The sequence below is a fragment of the Rhinolophus hipposideros genome (assembly GCF_964194185.1).
Source record: "Rhinolophus hipposideros genome assembly, chromosome: 2".
Taxonomy (NCBI): domain Eukaryota; kingdom Metazoa; phylum Chordata; class Mammalia; order Chiroptera; family Rhinolophidae; genus Rhinolophus; species Rhinolophus hipposideros.
In genome coordinates, this window is record NC_138048.1 from 83,232,838 (window position 1) to 83,254,932 (window position 22,095).

A 22,095-nucleotide genomic window follows, 5' to 3' on the forward strand; every position below is an offset into this window, starting at 1 on the left:
GTTTTATGAAACCTGTTAACAGCACCGATTTTAGGTTTCGCATTCTAGAGAGAGGAATTTTTGCCTCAGTGTTATTCTTCTTTATTTTCCTTGTCAGTGAATGGTATCTCCACTTCTTGACCATCTCAGCCTTCTCTTTATATTATAGGTCAAAGAGTTTGGCTTTGCATACTGTGCTGACCAAGGGCCTGAGTTCAGATGATGAAGAGCTTGTTGAGAGCGGAGATATACCAGCCAGCATCTCTCTTTCAGAAATAGATCCACTTAGCGAAGGCAATGACAAGTCACCCTTTAAGCTAGACCCTGACAGATCACCGCTGGGAAATTCTTCAGTTTCACACCCAAGTATTCTACATATAGAATCAGAGAATTTGCCAGAAATGGTAAAAGAAAACTGCCAGGAAGAAACTCCAGAGACAACTCCAAGTCCTATAGAATACCAAGATAAGCTCTACTTGCACTTAAAGGAGAACCTCAGTAGAGTGAAAGCATATGCTGTGGAAATCAGAAAGAAGATTCCAGTCCCCGATCAGTGTACCATTGAAGGTAAGTGCTCTGAACTTCCTAAACTTGAGAGATTTCAGACATCACTGAAAAAAGAAATTCTTAAATGACATAAATTGCCAAACCCTTTTCTGGATCTTTTGCAAAATAGATCATTTTGAAAACACCATTACATTATTTTAATTGTTTTTTTTAATTATTATTATTATTCTAGTAAGGTCAGTAATCTTTTTGATTCCTGTTTGAATCCACTTAGGTGCTTTAATATACCAACTCTAACTTTTTTTTCAAACCTTAAGATGCATTATTTCTGGTTCTCTGTTCCTAGCATTCGGGAAAATGCTGGAAAGCAGTCTGTGGCCCCCAAAACAGGTTCTAGGGTAGTGGTTCAGCCAGAGACATTTTTCCATCCACATGATCATGCAAGACAGACAGGCACAGAACTGAACTCTAAGAGATTTTTTTTCCATTCATTCAACAAGCACTTATGAAGCTCCTACTGTGTGCCACGTGCTGTGCTAACGATTCAGCCTTGTATGAGATTCATCTATGACCCAAACAGATACAATCCCTGACACCTTGGAAATTAGAGTATAGAAAGAAAAGGGCAAAGCTATTGTCAGGCAGTGATAGAGGTCAGGAGCCAGTGAGAATGTGAGCTAATCAGAAAACAAAGTAAAAAAAGAGGGCAGGGGCCAAGACTTCCCCTGGGTGCATACATAAAGGAGACCCCAAAAAGCTCAGGAACATTTTAAGCAATGAAGGGATTGGTAACAATGTCTTGCCAAGCCGTGTTGAAGATGAGTTCAAAAGGAGTAAGGACTATTGATCACATCTTTATTTACAATCGATATTTTGTTCATCGTGGACTTTTTGTATTAATTTTGATTTTTAAAAATATTATTTATCTTGAGTACTAAATTTTCTCGTGCTCCCTTACATTTTGTCTGGCTCTGGTCTGGCCCTGGGAAAGATGATGGGTTTGAGACACAGGTACTAAAAATGACAGAGTTCCCCGGGGCAGGCTCACCCTTCTGGTAGTGGATTAGACAAGTTTGGATGACCCAAAGGCACTGTCGGGCTTATTAGACCTTTCTAAAATGTTCTTAGGCAGCAGCCATGTCCTTCCCTGGAGATTTAGATGAAGGTCCTAGCCCTCTCCTGGGACATGACATCTTTTCACAGGCTACAACCCTCATTGAAAAGCCAAGCAACCCACCTTTCAGAAAGAAACATAGCTAAAGGATAGTGAATCCAATTCATATTCACCCACCTACTGACTATCATCCTCTTCTAGGTTTAGGAACTAGGAGAGTTTTCCTACTTTACTTGCTATTCTGTCTCCCACTCCATATCAGAGGAAAGAACATAATCTCATGTTAACAAAAAGAAAGCGGGTAGGGTTCAAGGGTTTGGTAATAACAACTATTATTTAGTATGTCTGTAAAGAATCGGACATTTTCAAAGGTGTTTACATTAATTTATTGATTAGCCTTTTTAAAACATGTTTTTAAACGGTGACACTAAAAGTGATATTGTTCATATTCAATATAAGTTTTGGATAATTAAGTATACCAAGGCTTGGGAACAGCTAAAATCAATAAAACTCAATGGACAAACTCTTCACAATTGTTTGTTTCAGTAATAACCTATGTTTTAAATGTAGAGGTTGAAGAATTTAATATGAGAGGTTAAGTGAATTTTCCAGTTTGACAGAGGAAGTCTGTAGCAAATATAAAGCCTGCCACATTTCCAACTACTAGAATAGTTTCTGGTTTTTGTTTTAAGTTTAGCCAAAAGCATTGAAGATATACTATACAGTGAGTTATAATCTTGTGAGAATGTGAAGAAATCCTGAAGAGTTATTTCAAGCATCTAGTTGTCAAAAACACATGATACTTCTTATTGCCTTGAATTATTCTGGGAATTTGAGAGTTAACTAGGTGACTTGGGTTTTTTTTCAAACTATTGAATGAATCCATCATACATATATATATATATATTCTCTTTTGATGTTTCTACCAAGAATAACCTAGAACTGAGTATGTGTTTTTAAGTTGACACTTTGGAATTCATTCATATTTTTGTAATTTCCTGGACGTTCCCAAGAAATTCCTTGCACAGATATATGTGTGAGGGATAGAAGATTTATATGACTCACCGTAAATACATCCACCAAGAAAGGCCTCGTGTTGACTGCAGGGGACATGTTGTTATTATTTCAATGATTGTGTAAACCGTTCAGCAAAATGCCGGCGGTCATCTGGCTGACACAGTTTTGCTTGTTCTCATGAGTTCACTCAGCTCAACAGTATCGTGTGTCTTTCCTTAAAAATTTACTGAAGAAAGATTTAGGTTTAGAAACTGGGTTATATTGAATGTGTTGTTAGTACATAATGTTTTGTTGGGATTTGGTCTTTCTTGTTAAATTATGCAAGGTGATCAAGAAACAGAGGGAGAAGGATGAAAACCACTTCCACAACATTGAAGTTAAAAAACCCAAATAGCCAGCGGGAAACAAGAACAACAAAGCATTAAGAATAATTGTAGACTGATGTGACAAAGTGCATACTATAAAAAAGTGACAAAACAACCCTTTAAAGAAGTTCTTTTGGTATTGGTTTGAATCGTATGCAAAACTGATATTCAACTTCCTTGTTTTGACCTAAAAAAATGGTTCAACCTAACACTTCAGTAATAAACTGTGTTGAAGGAACAGGTACCTCACTAATTATGATACAGCAGAAATAAGTTTGTAGTGAATCAAGGTCACAAATAGCTTTCTCATCCCAGTCATCCGTCTTATTTTTGCATGATATTGATCACACTGGGGAAAGGCAATGGAGTGTTAAGAGATCAGCACAAATCTATCATCATGGGTCTGGAGAAATTGTCAAACCCCAAGTCTTTTTTATAAAGATTTTTATTAAAAATATAGCTAACACACAATATTATATTAGTTTCAGGGGCACACCATAGTTATTCAACATGTGTATATATAAAGAAGTGATCACCATGATAAGTCCAGCAATATCTGACACCGTACCACGTTATCACAATATTGACTATATTCCCCATGCTGTACATTACATCTCCATGACTTATTTGTTTTACACCTGGAAATATGGACCTCTTAGTCCTCTTCCCCATTCCCAACCTTTTTAAAATTACTAATTATAGTTGACACTCAATATTATTTTATATTATTTTCAGGGGTAGAGCATAGTGGTTAGACACTTATATAATTTAAGAAGTGATCCCCCTGACTACTCTATAGCAACCTAACACTACAAGTAGTTATTACCATATTATTGACTATATTCCCTATGCTGTACTTTACATCCCCATGACTGTTTTCTAACTACCAATTTGTACTTTTCAATCTCTTCACCTTTTTCACCCTACACCCAACCCCCTCTCATCTACCACCCCAACAAATCTAGTACCCATCTGACACCATACATAGTTATTACAATATTATTGACTATGTTCCTAATGCTATACCCTACATCCCCATAACAACTATGTATCAGCCAATTTTTACTTCCTAATCTCTTCCCCTTCTTTCACCCACATCCTCCCTCCCTCTCCCATAAGGCAACCATCAAAATGTTTCTGTACCTATGAGTTTGTTTCTGTTTTGTTTGCTAATTTTGTTCTTAGAGTCCATATATAAATGAAATCACATTGTATCTGTCTCTCTGTCTGACACTCCACTCAGCACAACACCCTCCAGGTCCATCCATACCACTGCAGATGGCAAGAACCCATTCCCTTCCATGGCCAAGCAATATTCCATTGAATATGAGTATGTACCAGCTCCTCTTTATCCATTCATGCATCCACAGACACCCAGGCCACCTCCACCCCTTGGCCATTGTAAACAACGCTGCAATGAACATATGGATGCACTTGTCCCCTCGAAGTAGCGTTTTAGATTTCTTCAGATAAATCTCCTGAAGTGGGATTACTGGGTCTTTCATTGTCTTTTCTTATAGCCTTTGCTTTAAAGTCTATTTTGTCTGATATAAGTATTGCAACCCCAGCTTTTTGGGGTGTTTTTTTTTTTCATTTCCATTTTCATGAAATATTTTTTCCATTCCTTTACTTTCTGTCTATGTGTGTCTTTCAATCTGAAGAGAGTCTCTTGTGGGCAGCTTATGTAAGGGTTTTGTTTTCTTATCTATTCAGCCCTCCTATGTGTTTTGATTGAAGCATTTAATCCATTTACATTGAAAGAAATTGTTTGTTTGTTTTTTAATTAAATTTTTTTTATTAAATTTATTGGGGTGACAATTGTTAGTAAATTTACATAGATTTCAGGTGTACAATTCTGTATTACATCGTCTATAAATCCCATTGTGTGTTCACCACCCAGAGTCAGTTCTCTTTCCATCACCATATATTTGATCCCCTTTACCCTCATCACCCACCCCCCCAACCCCTTACCCTCTGGTAACCACTAAATTATTGTCTGTGTCTATGAGTTTTTGTTTCTCATTTGTTTGTCTTGTTCTTTTTGGTTTATATACCACATATCAGTGAAATCATAGGGTTCTCTGCTTTGTCTGTCTGACTTATTTCACTTAGCATTATACTCTCAAGATCCATCCATGTTGTCACAAATGCTCCTATATCATCTTTCCTTAACGCGGAATAGTATTCCATTGTGTATATACACCACAACTTCTTTATCCATTCATCTATTGAAGGACATTTTGGTTGTTTCCATGTCTTGGCCACCGTAAACAAAGCTGCAATGAACATTGGAGTACACGTGTCTCTATAGAGGAATGCTTTCAAATTTTTTGGGTAGATACCCAGTAGAGCGATTGCTGGGTCATATGGTAATTCTATTCGTAATTTCTTGAGGAACCTCCACACTGCCTTCCATAGCGGCTGCACCAGTCTGCATTCCCACCAACAGTGTATGAGGGTTCCTTTTTCTCCACAGCCTCTCCAACACTTGTTATTATTTGTCTTATTCATGAAAGCCATTCTGACTGGGGTGAGGTGATATCTCATTGTGGTTTTCATTTGCATTTCTCTGATGATTAGCGATGTTGAGCATTTTTTCATATGTCTATTTGCCATTTGTATATCCTCTTTGGAGAAATGTCTCTTCAGGTCCTCTGTCCATTTTTCAATTGGGTTGTTTGTTTTTTTGTTGTTGAGTTTCATGAGTTCCTTGTATATTTTGGATATTAGCCCCTTATCAGAGGCACTGTTTGCAAAAATCTTCTCCCATTCAGTTGGTTGCCTCATTATTTTGTCAATAGTTTCTTTTGCTGTGCAGAAGCTTTTCAGTTTCATATAATCCCATTCATTTATTTTAGTTTTTACTTCCATTGCCTTTGGAGTCAGATTCATAAAATGCTCTTTGAACCCAAGGTCCATAAGTTTAGTACCTATGTTTTCTTCAATGCAGTTTATTGTGTCAGGTCTTATGCTTAAGTCTTTGATCCATTTTGAATTAATTTTGGTACATGGTGACAGATAGCAGTCCAGTTTCATTCTTTTGCACGTAGCTATCCAATTCTGCCAGCACCATTTATTGAAGAGGCTGTCTTTCCTCCATTGTATGTTTTTAGCTTCTTTGTCAAAAATTATCTGTCCATATTTATGTGGTTTTATTTCTGGGTTCTCAATTCTATTCCATTGGTCTATGTGTCTGTTTTTCCGCCAATACCAAGCTGTTTTGATTATTGTAGCACTGCAGTACAAACAAAAATCAGGGAGTGTGATACCTCCAGTATTGTTCTTTTTTTTTAATATTGCTTTGGCTATTCTGGGTCTTTTAGAAATTGTTGATACATATGTAGCTATTGCCATTTTATTATTCATAATTTTGATCTTTTTTATTTCCATCTTTAAAAAGTTGATTTTAGACAGCTTCAATACAATGTGCCTTGGTGAAGGCCTGTTGGGATTGAGGTAATTAGGTGTTCTATTTGCTTCTTGGATTCGAGGATCCAGTTCTGTCCACAAGTTTGGGAAGTTCTCATCGACGATTTGTTTGAATATATTCTCTGTTCCCTTCCCTCTTTCTTCTCCTTCTGGTATACCCATTATTCTTATATTGCTCTTTCTGATGGAGTCAGAAAGTTCTTGTAGAGTTCTTTCATTTCTTTTAAGTCTCAAGTCTCTTTCTTCTTCCCTCTGTGTAAATTCCAGGTTCCTATCTTCGATGTCACTGATTCTTTCCTCCATCTGGTCAACTCTACTACCTAAGCTGGATATTTTATTGTTAATTTCTTCTATTGAGTTCTTAATCTCCAGAAATTCTATTTGGTTCTTTTTCAAGATTTCAATCTCTTTTGTAAAATGCTCATGGTGTTCTTTGATTGTGTTTCTGAGTTCATTAAACTGCCTTTCTGTGTTTTCTTGCATCTCGTTCAGTTTTTTCAGAATTGCTATCTTGAATTCTCTGTCATTTAAATCACAAAGGTCCATATCTCTAAGTTCCTTTTCTGGAGACTTTTCACTTTCTTTCTGAGCTATCTTGTTGCCTTGGTTATTCATGGCAATCACTGATTTACTATTTCTCTTCCTAGACATCTACAGGAGTGTCTTCTGCAACAGGCTGATAGGTATGCGAAGAGCTTTTGGAGTTCCAAAGCTCTTTCTGCACCAGATTCAGAGCCCGTTTGTTTCAGCAGTTCTGTTTACTCCTGCAGGGATCCGCCCAGATAGGTGGGGCCAGGGGCGGGGTGAGTTGTGAGAGGTGGCCCAGAGCAATGGCGGCGACCACCACCACAGCCAGTCCTGCTTCCACAGCTCCCTCCCCTTTGCCGGAACTAGTTGAGCTGCGAATCTGTGTCTGCGGTCCACAGTTCTCAGAGCAGCAAATATTCTGTCCTTTGATCCGACACTGCTACTTTATCGCTGCTAGCACCGGGCAGGTGGGGGCGGGACGAGCTCTGGGAGGGTAGGGAGGGGGCGGCTAGTCTCCGTGCCTAAGGCTTCCGTTCTCCGCTCGGCAGTGAGGGCTTAAACCACCGATTTCAGCCCTCTTCCCTCAGTCTTTTTTCCGAGGTCTGCCGTGAGCGAGCGTTGGGTTCAGCGGTTTTGTATGCTGCCCCCTCAGCCCTGTGGGCCGTAAGCGGAGCCCTAGCAGTCCGAGTCCTTCCCTCTCCCGCAACGGCGGTAGTTCCGGGAGCAGCGGGCTCCGAGCACTGAGCTAGGTCTGTGTCCTGCGCCCGCGCGGCTCCGTCTCTGCACTTCTCCTCTCCCTCCTCCCCCGCTCGCGCGATTCACCCACCTGGAGGTGAATTCAGTAGTCGGCCTCTTCGTCTTGCCTGTCTGCTGTGCAAGGAGTCCTTTGTGGAGTTATTGTTGTCCGATTCGTTGTAAATTCCAGGGGAGCGTTACAGAGGCTCACCTCACGCCGCCATTTTTTTGTGTGTGTTTTTTTCTATGTAGTAAGGCGATCTTCTTTGTCTCCTCATCTTGCCGAGTGGCCTTATGTAGTAGGTGTCCTGTGGGGCCCAGTGACACAGTCTCCCTGGCACAGCACCTCAGCCAGATGCTCCAGGAGTTTCTCATTTGTGTGCTCTCCTGTTATAGCTGAGCCTTGATCGCTATTGGCATGTAAGTGTGTGCGATTGACCCTCAGACTGACTGGCTGTGGGTTTTGCCACATCCACAGCTTATGGGCTGCGGTGTGGGAGGCTTAACCCACTGAGTGGGATTCGCCCCAGTGGGCTCTGGTGATTGTCGAGATGACCCTTTATGTGTGCTACTTGTGGGGCTAATTGGGTGGTACTATGCTGCAGTCTAAAGCAAATCTCCGAGTATGTCGGTTCTGGGACCTCTTGGGAGGGGCTCTGGTGCAGGACCAAGTCACCCACTATCTGTAATTGCCCAGGGCCTACTAGTAGGAGCTACAAAGTGATCCACAGTTTTTCACTTCCTGTGCTAAACCTAGAGGCACATGGGAGAGGCCACACAGTGAACTGAGGATGGCTGCCACCAGTACCAAGCTCGGGATAACTCTGCAAAACACCAAAACACCCCTATGCCTGCTGTCACCTGCCAGCTCCCTTAAGGTTCAGACACTGATAAAGCCTTGTGTGGTACGCAAGTTGGGTGAGGCAGGGTCTCTAGGGAGTCACTAGAGTAGGAAGTGTTGTGGTCACCAGACTCTGGTTTAGATTCTGGTTTAGTGCCAGTACTGAGCCTTGAGCTACTCAGCAAAAGCCTCAGAACACACGAAGGACAGTCACCACCTACCTGGGGCCCATTGACTCTGATAAGTTTCTAAGAAGTAGTGCAATGCAGGAGGGGCTGGCTGCTTATGGAGAAAGTGCATGCAGCAGTGCATGAGTTAGATGTGGTGAGGTCCCAACTGAGTATGCAGGGTAAGGCAGCAGAGCTCACCAGGCCAATCAGATTCAGATTTGGCCTGTGGGGGCAGATTCAACATAAGAAAGATGGTGTCTGCCTGCTGGCTGTGCAGGAGAAGGGCTCCTCATTGGGAAAATGCCAACTGTCTTCCAGTCCTCCCCCTGTTGCTACACCCCTCAGTCTGCTCCCCATATGTCTCAGAGGTCCCCCCGAGTCACCATCCCTCCGCTGGAGCCCAAGGTAAGTGCCTGTGAGTTAGCGAGTCTGTGCACTGGCTATTTAAGAGGATATCTGGGTTTCCCACAGCCTTCCATCCCACCCGAATGGTTGGAATTCCCACTGTTTTTCCCAGCCAGATGTTGTGGGGGCTCCTCTTTCGGCACCAGTACTCTGGGCTGGGGAGGCTGGTATGGGGGGTTAGGGTCCTTCACTCCTCCAAGGGGAACCTCCACAGCCGAGATGGCCTTCCTGATTTTCAACAACCACAAAGCAGTTTGGGAACCATTTTGCATCTCTACCCCTCCTACCAGTCTCAACGTAGCTTCTTTTGTATATTTTTAGTCATAAGACTTTTGTTTGCTAGACTTGAGATGGTTCTCCAGGTTATTGTTCTGTAATTTAGTTGTAATTTTAATGTATTCACAGCAGCACAGTGTTTATCTACTCTGCCATCTTGGATCGCTAATCAAACCCCAAGTCTTATTGAGGTTGGGTTGGGTCAGCACTGTCATTCTGGATATGAAAGAGCCTGTTATTCCCAAGTCAGTAATTTTCTCCTGCCTTCTTGGGTCTTAGAGGAGGCTGCATTTCTGGGCCTTAGAGGCCTCTGGCACTGGTGCAGGTTTGCCAACCACTGCAAGTTATGCATTCATACGTAAAGTGATGATCTAATATCACTGCCTGATTATATTTACAGAAAAGACCAAAGGAATCTAGTTCATCTGCCAAAGGGCATGTTAAAAAATCTGAATCACTGGTATTCATTTATGTGAACAAAAATGATTACAGGTTTTAAAAAAAAAAAAGCACATGATATTGAAATACATCCTTGAAAATCTGGCCCATCACTGGAGTTCCATAAAGGATGATATAAAAGCTTACAAGAACCCATCAATGCTGCTTTGGTTAGCTTTGAAGTATTTCCTGATTGGGTGAAAATACATCCCATCTGTACAGCATATCAACAAGGCTGACTTGCAGAAAGCTAATTTTAAAGCTAGTAATGTTGTCCTTTCTCTAATAGACCCACATAAGTTGATTTTTCTTGACTTGAACAGATAGAAGAATATACAAAACTGGAATAAAATCAAGTTCATTGTAAATATCAAAAAGCAGGTGCTATTTTCATAGCTAAAATAAAACTTCCTTATTGAAATTTTGCATGTAATCAAGTCCAACTTCACCTTGGGATGACAGGAGGAAGCACGCTGATACCAATCTTGACCTCTTTCTGCTCAGATGGTCCAGTCTGAGGAGTTGGGGGGGAGGTGATCACAATCATAATACTCATCCACTTAACGTTTCCGGGAGGCTGCCTTCTTTTTTAACTCCTTTGCTATGATATTTGGATCTTTCCGAATGAACACTGATTGCAGCGTTCGAGTTTACCCCATGAGCTCAAAAACACTTTTCCCTTTACTGCAGAGTTTGAGTATATATGCATAAAATAGTCAAAATATCAACTTTTTATCTTTTGTTGATTTTTGACACATTTGGGGGGAAAAAAACTTGAAATCAATTAACTCCGTGAAAGGGTTAAAATACTATAGATTGGTTTCCTCATGAGACTAGGACCATGTATCCATGGGAGACTTGTAAGATCTGGAGGCAGAGAATAGTCCTAAAGCTTTTTCTGATGATTTGAGAGGGAAGAAGAGCAAATAGGAGGAGGTTACAAATTTCCTGATGCCTCATTGCACTGAAGTGGTCCCTTAGGCCTCTGTTTAACACTTGTTAGGGAAAATTTTTCTTGGTATTTTGGGATTTATCTTGAATTACCTTACTCACTATTTTCTATTTCTCCATAAAGTCAATTTTAGTCAAAAGCAGACAGATATAATATTGCTGGGTTCTCCCCTTTACTTTCTCCTGCCACATTAATCTTAGTCCCAGTCACTTGCAGTGGCCCATGAGAAACATCCAAGTAATAAGGCTAAAGGAAGATCTACAAATCCTTTTGAAAATATCCCCTCCAAACTCTTCTATTGAGTTAACACCAGATTACTGTTGGTCCGCAGACAAGAGAAGCTGAAAGTCCCAGGCAGGTAACTACATTATCAGTAAGGATGTTAAATCTGCAATGTAATGTGTTGCAAAGTCCCACTAGAGGACATCAAATAACTTTATTTCTCTTTAGTTAAATTTTCAAAAGCTTTTCCTTCTTAAAAAAGTATGATTTTCTTTGTTCAAATAAATAAAGTGCTCTAACTATGCTATTGGACAAAGGGGTGTGTTGCTTATCTGCATCTTGGCTTATCTGATATTTATCTATGGATAAGATGTATCTTTTTTTTTTAGTTTCAGGTGTACAAAACAATGTAATAGTTAGACATTTATCATTTACATCCCTTACACAGTGATAACCCCCTCCCCCCATCTACTACCCCTCTGACATCGCACACAGCCATTACATTTCCACTGTCTCTATTCCTAATGCTGTACTCCGCTTCTTGTAACTATATATATATATAAAACTATATATATATATAGATAGATAGATATAGATATACAGATATATAGATATATAGATATAAATGTATATATATATGTATATATATATACATACATATATATATATATATATATATATATATATATATATATATATATATATATATATAAATTGTAGCTGACATTCATTATTGTTCAGCTTCCATAAGATGTATCTTAATCCAACTGGGAAACAGCTTAAAGTAAAACTGGGAAGCACATGTACACTCTTGGGCCATTTTGTATAGAAATTTAGAAAAGATCTGCCTGTAAATGAAATGAGTCATCTAAATCCTTTGAAAGGTCAGTTTCCTTGATATCGTGTCCACCTTGAGTATGTCCCTAGTAGGTTTAAAGGGACCTTGCTAATAAATAAACAGAAGCAAATGTAAATGCATAAATGGAGCAAAAATTCATAGGAGTGCATTTCTGTATATCTCACCCTAAATGTAGCCATATTAAAAGAAGAAGGAGAAGGAGAAAAAGAGGAGGTGATTTAGCAGCAGTAGTTTGCTACGACATATTTCATAGTCTTAAATATTTTCTTCTAAAAGTATTATTTTTAAAATAGAAGATTATATAGCATTATATTCATCCACAGGAGTATTTGTATCTATGTTTAGGGAAGCTTGTATTCAGATATTATTATCAGTTGTCTATTATTGTAGTTTGGAGACTGTCTTTACTCCAAAGGAGTAAAGCATTTGCTGTACAAAATGCTCCTGAGGCACTGATGGTCCCAGCAGAAGAGTACATTTAGATCCATTTTGCCACAAACCAAATTTCAAGACAGTGAATGTTATTTTTCCATTTACTTCCTTCATGAAACTGGCAGTATATGCCCTATAGGGGAACAAAATGGTCCCTGGCTATTATCAAATCTCATTTAAAAACTGAGCAAATCCATGTTTCTGAGCACTGTTGGTGATGAAGGTCTGGTAGCAGGAGACTAAAAAGATATTATATGGCTGGGTAAAGGGTTTTGTTATGACAGAAGAAAAGGAAAAAGAAGAAAAGATATTTTCCTCTTGTTTGCTCCACAACAACCATCAAACTTTAGATGATGTAGTATTTTAAAATATTTTTCCCCAAACATAAGGCAATTCCATAGTTAGCAATCAGGGGTCCAGACATATGATAGTTTGGCAGGCATTTTATTGGTGTTACAGTCCATTTTCAGGGAGGAGCATGTTTACAAACTGCAGATGAGTCTATCAAAAGCAGACAGAGCCTCTGCCATGTGTTGGCAGGCCCACTTAAAGCGAATGAAAAAACACGTTCCTGGGTTTTCTCTGTCCACATGGGTGCCCTGGCCACATTAAAGACTGTTAAGAAATTATAAAATACAATTTTTTATTTGAAAAAAAAAGATTCAGTGGACTTTTAAAAATAAACTGTTTTACAGGAAATAATCATTTTTCAGGTGCAATAGTCACATCAATTATCCAACTTCATTAAAATATGATGCCACCATTAAAATGAGCCACAAATGCAGGAAATATGTGTATAATACCACTGCAGAAAATCTGAGTATGATTAGGCTTCTCACCCTAAACCTCTTAATTTCTAAGTAGCCTTTTCAGATTGACTCCATTCACTAGTAATATGCATTTAAGTTTCCTTCGTGTCTTTTCATGACTTGAGAACTCATTTCTTTTTAGTGCAGAGTAATATTCCATTGTACAGGCATATCCACCATTGTAATATCACACAGAATAGTGTCACTGCCAAAAAATTCTCTGTGCTCTGCCCATTCATCCTGACTATTCATTCTTCATTCATTCCCTCACTCACTCATTCTACAAATACTTCTGAATGCCTGCTACATGCCCACATCATTCTAGGAACTTAGGAAACCTCAGTGAATAAAATAGGCAAATATCCTTGCTTTCACAGAGGCTGTTCTACTGGGAAAAGACATACCATAAATAATAGAAATGATGTACAAGTATGTAGGGTGTTTGAAAGTGTTAATGCTATTATAAAAGGAAAAACAGAGCAGCCTAAGAACTAGCACAAAGAAAAGAATATATATGGGCAGGGAGAGTTCTAGAAAGACACACATCAAACTATTACACTGGTTTTCTCTGAAGAATCAGACTGGGGATGAGGGTTGAGGAAAGGGACAGGGAAGGAGGAACTTGCCCATTTTAAAGTATACATTTCTGCAAGGTTTGGAAATTTTTTTAACAATAGTATTTGGCTTCAGTAATAGAGACAGATGCTGGTAACTTTTACCCAGATGGTAACTCCAGACTCCCCAGCATCTTGTCTAACCAGAGTCTATAGAATTGGGTTTCAGCCCCAACTTGCAGTTCGGCAGTTTGAATTCCTCAAACAGGTTACTTCATCTCCTTGGCCACCACTTCCTCACCTTATCCCAAGAGTGTATTACGGGATCATGGGTTTTCAACCTGTGCCCTTAAAGAGCTTCAGGAGCTCCTTTGAAGGGGTCCAGACCCCACCCTTTCCTCCTTTCCCTGCCCTGCAAACAGAGCCGTGCTGACTTGGCTGGGTTTACACATTGGCCTTCCTGATAGATGTTTAAACCAGGAATTCTACAGCTTAAAGAAACTTGAAAATCACTCAACTGGATCATTTTTGAGGTCCCTTTTTATGGTCATTTATGCTCTAAATTAATTATTTCTGACTGCCTTATGCCTGAACTAGCAAAATGTAAAATGCTGGCTATTTGGCCAAGCTCTTCATCAGCCTCAATTTTATATCTTCATTATAAAGTTAAGATAAAAAAGCACTTTTCTTTCATGGTAATTTCTTGCCCTTTCTTCAGTCATCTGTAGTAATCATCAATTTACCACAGTTTGTTGGGAGAAAATAGGCCACATTGTTCAATACTTTTGAGACTTGTCTCACTGTCTGCTATAATTTATTAATATCTATCAAACAGCAAATTATGATCAGTAAATTAATGTGTTGTGCCTGCCCTGGCTGGTCTATTTCTATTCAAATTGTTTGGTTTACCTTATTTAATGGAAGCCAATCTTACTTCAAATCGTGTATGGGAGCCTATAAAATATATAATAAAATTAAAAGATGATTCACTGAATGTGAGGAGAAAAATAACAAACATACAGAAATAAAATAAATCCAGTAGTTATCTTTCAAGAATGTATACCTGAAAATTTTCCACAATTGCTAAATGTGGTTTGCAAATTTACTTCTGAGCACCCTAGTGGCCATAGTAAGAAGGGAAATAAAATCAGTTAAAAATCTACAATGTTCATAAATAAAAACATGATAATTGCCCAGGAGGAAAAAAATGAAAGCCGTTTATTTATTTGGTTGATGACTGCTGTACTCACTGAAACTAGTTCATCAAAAGAGGTGTTTATATTATGCAACAAACGTGTAACCCCTAAATATAACAATAGAGCAGTGTTTCTCAACTAGAGGCAATTTTGTCCCCAGGTTGGAGACTTTTGGTAATGTGTAGAGACATTTTTGGTTACCATAACTGGGAAAGGTGAGGTAGGTGCTACTGGCGTCTAACAGATGCTGCTAAACATCCTAGAATGAATATAAGAGGTCTCCAAACAAAGAATTGTCCAACCCAGAATATCATTTGTTTTTCAAAATGTGGTCCTTGGATCAGCAACATTGACATCACCTGGGTACCTATTAGAAATTCAGATTCTTAGGCCCATCCTAGACCTACTGGGGCAACATCTATAGTTTAACAAGATCCCTCAGGTGACTTATAATGCAGATTAAATTTTGAGAAGCACTATTACTAATGGAATGAGACATTCCAGCAGGAGATGAGTTTTCTTCTGAAGAACACTCACAAACACCAGGCTCAGTTATCTGGATTGTTCGTGGCACTCGATTTGTGGTTCCCGTTGTCCTTTGATTCTTCTTACAGAAAAGGGTAAATTGGCTTGGAAGACAAGGAACTCTACTTGTTTGTATATGTTTGAATTTTTCGTGTATGACCTAACTTTTTATGAACATGGTAGTTTTAACAGCTTTAAAAGACCTGCAAGTATCAAGTATGTTTCACTCATGCTTGGCCACATTGGGTAAATGAATTTGAAACATATGAATTACATTTCCCTTAAGCTATGCAGAGAATTAAGATAAAGAAAAAAAAAAAAAAGATGTGTTTTCCTAAACCCAAAACATTGAAAGGTCGATTGAGACATCTATATTCGAGTTCAACTATCATTGATATTTAAAGGTTAATCCAATTGGCCCTTATTCCTTTTAACAGGAACTGAATTACTGAATTCCTTGTATTTTGGACCATCTTTCTTCTATTGAATCTACATAATTTTTTTTCAAAGTTCTTTTACAAAGAACCTTGAAAATATTTAAATAAAAGCTATCTTTTCCAGTAAAGGTAGACAGTTAAGATTATTCCTACATCCCTGTCATTTCTTCCTACTGAATTTTTACTTTACAGTCATACCAGTTTATAAAATAGTGACACCCTGGGGATTTTTGTTCATTTTTTAGCAAAGCCTTTGAACTCTTATAAATAATTGAATCTACTGTAAAAAATTAAGATAAACGTAAAGGTATTCTTACAACATTAATATTGTACAATCTCTCCATAATTCCAATGTCAGATGTATATTAAACACTTAACGATGTTTGTTAATGTTTCTAGAAATTTTGTCATGTTACATTTTGCATACCCTGAACTATTGTATATTTTTAATTTATGTGCAATGAAAAGAATATTCTGTCTTCTTAAATTAATTCAGTAACTATATAAATTAAAGGGTTTATCTGAGAATTTAAAGCATTAAAATATGAGGAAATTTCCAAAGCAAAGAATAAAACAATAACATATTGCCATTCCTGATTTGTTAGAGTGTTATCTGTGAATACCTTTAATGTAAATTATAGTGCCCTAATGGGTAAAGGAACCCATCTAAGTTCAAATTAGAAACTGGTTTTTCAAACATTTGGGGTTTAAAGAAATTCCCAAATGCTTTTAGTCAAGCCTTGTTATTGTTAACTTTTGAACTCCTGCACATTTTAAGGAGATATAATTCATGTGTTTCGAATTCATTTTCACTTTATCCATCAAGATATGGTTTGGCAAACTCTTCTGATCACTATGAGGTGTTTTACTGATAATAGAAATCTCATCAAGAAATGACTTTTGCTGGTTAAGAGGAGACTTGTACCAGATTGCTGTAATGATGACCCTACTGACTTTTGTAGGAAAAAAAATCTTTTTCTGGTCTTGGTCACATACTTTTCTTCCATCTCAGATCTATTAGAAACAAACCAAAATCTAACTTGACATAGAATCTTGGAATCAGCTGGTCGTGGGCAAGGTTTGTAGAGGAAGATGTGGATATAGGCCTCTCTTCCCATTCACATTAAGTATAATTGGGCTTGGATACTACCATGATATAGTGATGAGGGTTAGGGACCCTAAAGAGTCTGAGGAGAATTCCCCTTCTCTTGTCCAACCCAAAGTCTACACACTACTACCTTCTTGGGCAGGAGCCTCATATAATTTCTCCTAGTACTGCATCTTCTCACTCTTTTTTCCTTTCCTCTGGACAGAGGGGCTGACATTCTCCAGAAAGATGAGGGTCTGGAGACACAAGGACTCAAAAGGGAGAGTGTGGGAGGGCGGTGTCCCCAATGAGCGGGCACCCCATGAGAGCAATCACAGCGTGCAATGCTAGTCCACACCAGCCCGGGAGGACAGCAGCCTGACATTTTTGGTGTCCAGATAACCAGAGCAGAGAATTCCATGCTGCAGTGAGTCCAGCCAGGGTCAGCCCTGGCAGCCAGCGAAGGCCTTACCACACAACACGTCACTGCTTCATCAGATAGCCTTCCCAAAATACCTCTTTGTGCCCTGGAAAAGGGGCTTCCTGGAGCCTTTCATTCTCCTCGTATGAAGTTCCCTGCTGGGCAAGCAGAAGCCCAGGGCACCAGGTATGGTCTCCTCAGCCCCTGGGGCCCTCAGCCAGGCCCAGGGTGGGACAAGAGTCACACTTAAAGCCTGAAGCGAGTTCTTGGGCCTTGGAATAGAATTCAAGATGCCTTTTTCTAGGATTCCAATCGCTTGGCTTTTAGGGCTCTGGCTTAAATAACCCAGTTGTCTAACATCCCCCACATTCACTCACCTTCTGAGATACCCACGGAGAGTGTCGGGTGCAGAGTCCCAGAGCCAGAGTCAGAGTGGGGCATCCTCACCACTGAGACAAGAGCAGTCAGCGCGTAGGTCTGAGCTGCTTTCCTTGTGACATCCCTGCAGGCCCTGCGCCTTCTCTAACCTCAGGGCCAGGCATAGGGCAAGTGCTCGACACACACAGTAGAAGGAAGGAAGGAAGGAAGGAAGGAAGGAAGGAAGGAAGGAAGGAAGGAAGGAAGGAAGGAAGGAAGGAAGGAAGGAAGGAAGGAAGGAAGGAAAGGAGGGAGGAGGGAAGGAAGGAGGGAAGGAAGGAAGGAAGGAAGGAAGGAAGGAAGGAAGGAAGGAAGGAAGGAAGGAAGGAAGGAAGGAAGGAAGGGAAGGAGGAAAGGAAGGAGGGAAGGGCATGGAACATGCCTGCTCAGAACCTGACCTAGGAGGCAGTGTGTGTACCATTAATGTGTGAACGATTTGCAATCTTTCTGTCAATGTATTTTAACACTACATGTGACTTTTCACTCATGTTTAGGCTGAGAGTCTTAATTTAATTAGAAAAAGAAAAGTCAATTAGCTTTTTCTACAACATAAAAGGTTGAAAAGCCACAGAAACTCCCACAAATAAAGAAATTACATTTCAAACTCCACATTAAAAATGAGGCAAAATGGTTAATCATCCGCTGGTATTTTTCAAAACATTTGATATATTCAAGAAAATACTGAATTAGTGGAAATTTATAACTGTTAGTTCTTTTTAAGTAAATGAGCTTCGTTATAGTTATTCATAAAATTAGAGGAAAAGTGCAAGTGTGAAGCTCTTGGGTGGGGTAGTTAGTAGCATGGGTGCCAGCAGCCAGGGTGGAAGCCAGAAGTTTCTCTTTTATAATAGTGACCAATTCATCGCATATTCAAGAATTAAATGAGATAAACATCCAAAAATTATTACTCTTGAGAGCTTTTAGTATTTTTAACTTGAAATTCAATCAGTATGCACATTGCAGGCTCCAGCTATCATGGACTTTAATTGCATATGATTTTAATTTTTATCTGTAGGAGACTATGGAGTTGGGGGATGAGGGCACAGTGTCCCTTCCCAGAACCCCCAACACCTATATTGAGGAAAGGCATGCGCTGAGGGTAGATGAGGCAGACTTCTCCTCCCCAGGACAGTTCCACAGATATGTCACCTGTGGGGAGAATGATCTTATTCTCCAAACTGAAAATGGTACATATGAGCTGCCAAAAAAAAAAAAAAACAAAAAACAAAAACAAAAAAAAAAAACAAAAACACAAAACTATGTGCCAATTTACTTATATCCCATGGTTTTCAGACACAGTTCTCAGTTTCTGAGTACTTTGCACCTCTGAGGTTGATATTGCCTGAAATTATTTTATGTATAAAACAAAATTAGCTCATCACTTATCCCTCAGAAGGCTAGCCCACTATGGTAATAACTTTTTGACAGCTGATAGAGTAATTGAATATATCAACTAATAGCACAGCCCAGTGTGAATCCATTTCCTGGTGGAAAAATGTTCCTAGAGAAGTTAAATTTCTTTTACAATTATGAAAGTATGATGTTCACTGGGAAATTTGGAAAGTAAAAAAAAAAAAAAAAAAAAGGATAAAGAAAATAATCCTTAATCTTACCATTTTACCATTGTTAAAAATTTTATACTTTTCCCTCCAGGACTTTTTCTATGTTTAAAATATTTTGACCTTTTAGAGAAGGGCTGCTTTTCAAAGATACTCCCTTTTTAATCACGATGATGAAATTTGGGTTTGGAAATTGTGGACTAGTTTAGAAGTACAATTTAAGGATCTAAGCCAGCAATATGAAATTATAGTTACCTTTTGCTACAAAATTTTAGTAGGATAATCTTCCAAATGGAATATTTTTGTTGAAGCACTGGAAACAACAGACCTGCTTGTCAACCAAGATTTCTTTAATATGTGAAGAGTTGTCAGATTTTCCTCTGTGAGAACATTTATCTCACAGCTATATTGGATAAAAGATACTGAATCTGGATTAGTACCTTTCTTTAAAAGGATGTTCTTTTGCCACACCTTAGTAAAATATATTTCTTTCCTGCACATGGCATTCACTTTGACCCTAAGATTAAGAGTAATAATTCCAAAATTTTTAACATTCTTCAAACAAATTTTAAATATAGAAAAATATTCGCATCAAGTCTTGCAATGCTAAGCATTGCTATCAGCTTGCATTCTAGACCAGAGGTTGGCAAACTTGTTCTGTAAAAGGCCAGATAGTAAATATTTTTGGACAGAGACAGGCCATATAGTCTCTGTTGCAACTACTCACTCAACTCTGTCATTGTCGTGTAAAAGCGTTTATAGATAATACGTAAATGGGTGAACATGACTATGTTCCAATAAAACTTTATTTAACAAATAAGCAGTGAGTCAGACTTGGCCCACAGCCATAGTTTATCAAGCCTTGTTCTAGGCAGTTCATTTTTATTGACTGCAACCTTCACCTGGAGTTTTGTGTTAGATGGTGTTTAAGGATTTCTCACACCCCTCCTAACTCTCTCTCTCTCTCTCTCTCTCTCTCTCTCTCTCACACACACACACACACACACACACACACACACACACACACGACTTCCAGTTAACATGGCTGGTTGAGCACATGTTTATCTCCACTACCACTAAAATTCCACTTAAATGATAATAAAAGAATTTAAAGGAGTAAGCTTAGGAGAATGGAGGAGAAGACAGCAGACAAAGGATGTCACCAGAATGTTTGGCAGAAAAAAAGGAGACGCAAACCTGGCAGTAAACAGTGCCTGGGTAATACCATTTGTGATCCAAGAGAGGCGCTACGTGAGAGGGATTTTGTACAATTGCGCTGAGAGCTAGTAACCTAGTGTTGGAGGGGCAGCAAACTGCTTCTCAGGGAAGCTGGGTCCTAATCTGAGGAGGTGAATGTCTGAGCTGCCACAATTGGCTAATTTGTAAAACTCCAGTAAATGGATGGGGGTGTAGTGGGGCCTGACTCCAACTGTAAACGTTTTTGGCATTCAATGAGCTTTTGGAATGAGAAGAATAGTACCAATAAGAACTAGCAGTTTTGACACCCAGTGCTTTTACTGCTATTAAGCTATTCTGCAACCTTTTCCTTACAGTCTTCTTTCCAAGATCCAAAGGAGCATTTGCTCATATTTGCAGTGTCATTTAGAATCCACTGATGAGATTCCATTTGTGAGGAAGGAAGGGCCCCAAAATCAGAAGATAAGAAAGGGCAGAAAGAAGGCTGCTGGGATACTCATTTGCATGCCTGGGTCTCTGTCCACAGAAGGAAGCCCCAGAAGGAGAGAAGCTGGTAGCTATGGTGCCCGGTTGGCTATTCGGGTGTCTCACTCCACAGCCCCATGTGAGTCCGGCAGACAAAGGCAGGGTGTTAGGAAGCTGTGTACTCTGTTGTGACAGATGCACCCTTCAAGGGTCACTGGGGTCATATAGAATAGGCTTCACTAACTCTGAGCTAATAACTCCCGTCTCTTTTTCCCAGCACAGTATTTGAAAAATTGATGAGGAAAAAAAATGCAAAGTTGACTGAGGGATTTTTTTGTGTTCTTTTTTTCTTTTTTTTGAGACAGACACTTTGTGTGCTCTGTTCTCTCTTTTGTCCCAAGGCAGACACTAGTTAAATTTGGGTCCTGCTTGTTCTACTCATAGGGAAATAAATTGGACTGTTTGGGTTATTACCACCACCATCACACGACTGTCTTTCCTTTGATTTGATTTCCTTTCCTCATAACAAATCGTCCTATCTTCTCCCTCCCTTTGATGTTCTGTCTCCTGTCCTCAGTTCACTGTATTTTGCATTTCCTTATCCCATGCACATTCCGTCCAGTCTTTAGTTTGGTCTCCTCTGAGAATGTCATACACAAAACACTCCCTAAGGTCCCATACTCACAGACTTTGGGCTTTTCAACAGCAGCTTCTTGGAGACCATTTCACTGAGCATAGAGCATCATAATATCAATGAAGGTATTTAGGGGAGTGGGCTCGTTACTGATTTTCAGTTGTGGCAGAAGGTAAAATTAAAATCAAATCAAATTCAGCGGCCCATCCTCTCCACATGGATTAGGAAAGGAATGAAACACAAGGGACAATGAACCTCTCCTGGGGGTGGAGCGTTATCTCTGCCATCATTTTCCTCTAGATGCTGTCTGCACATGGTGGTTCTCTAGCCTACTGGGTCTTACAATAATGCGGAGACCTAAGGGCCATCTGCAGACAACTTGCAGTTGGTTACCCTTGGATTTATGCTAAGTGGTAGTTATGCTAAGTGGTAGTGGCATCGCTAGGTGCCTTCTACTCCATTTATCTGGACCCGCCATTCATCAAATCTAGATCAAGTCTTACATCTTCAGGGATTTCAGTTACT

At 39.4% G+C, this 22,095-nt stretch overlaps 1 protein-coding gene across 3 annotated transcripts in view; it reads left to right on the forward strand.

Moving 5' to 3' along the window:
• VEPH1 (ventricular zone expressed PH domain containing 1) overlaps positions 1 to 22,095 on the forward strand; it is a 208,968-nt gene that overhangs the window by 112,024 nt on the left and 74,849 nt on the right. For all 3 annotated transcript variants that reach the window (XM_081029347.1, XM_081029346.1, XM_081029348.1), the window contains one exon: positions 149 to 546. In XM_081029347.1, coding sequence (XP_080885473.1) covers positions 149 to 546 — 398 coding nt within the window. The remainder of the gene's footprint in view (positions 1 to 148; positions 547 to 22,095) is intronic.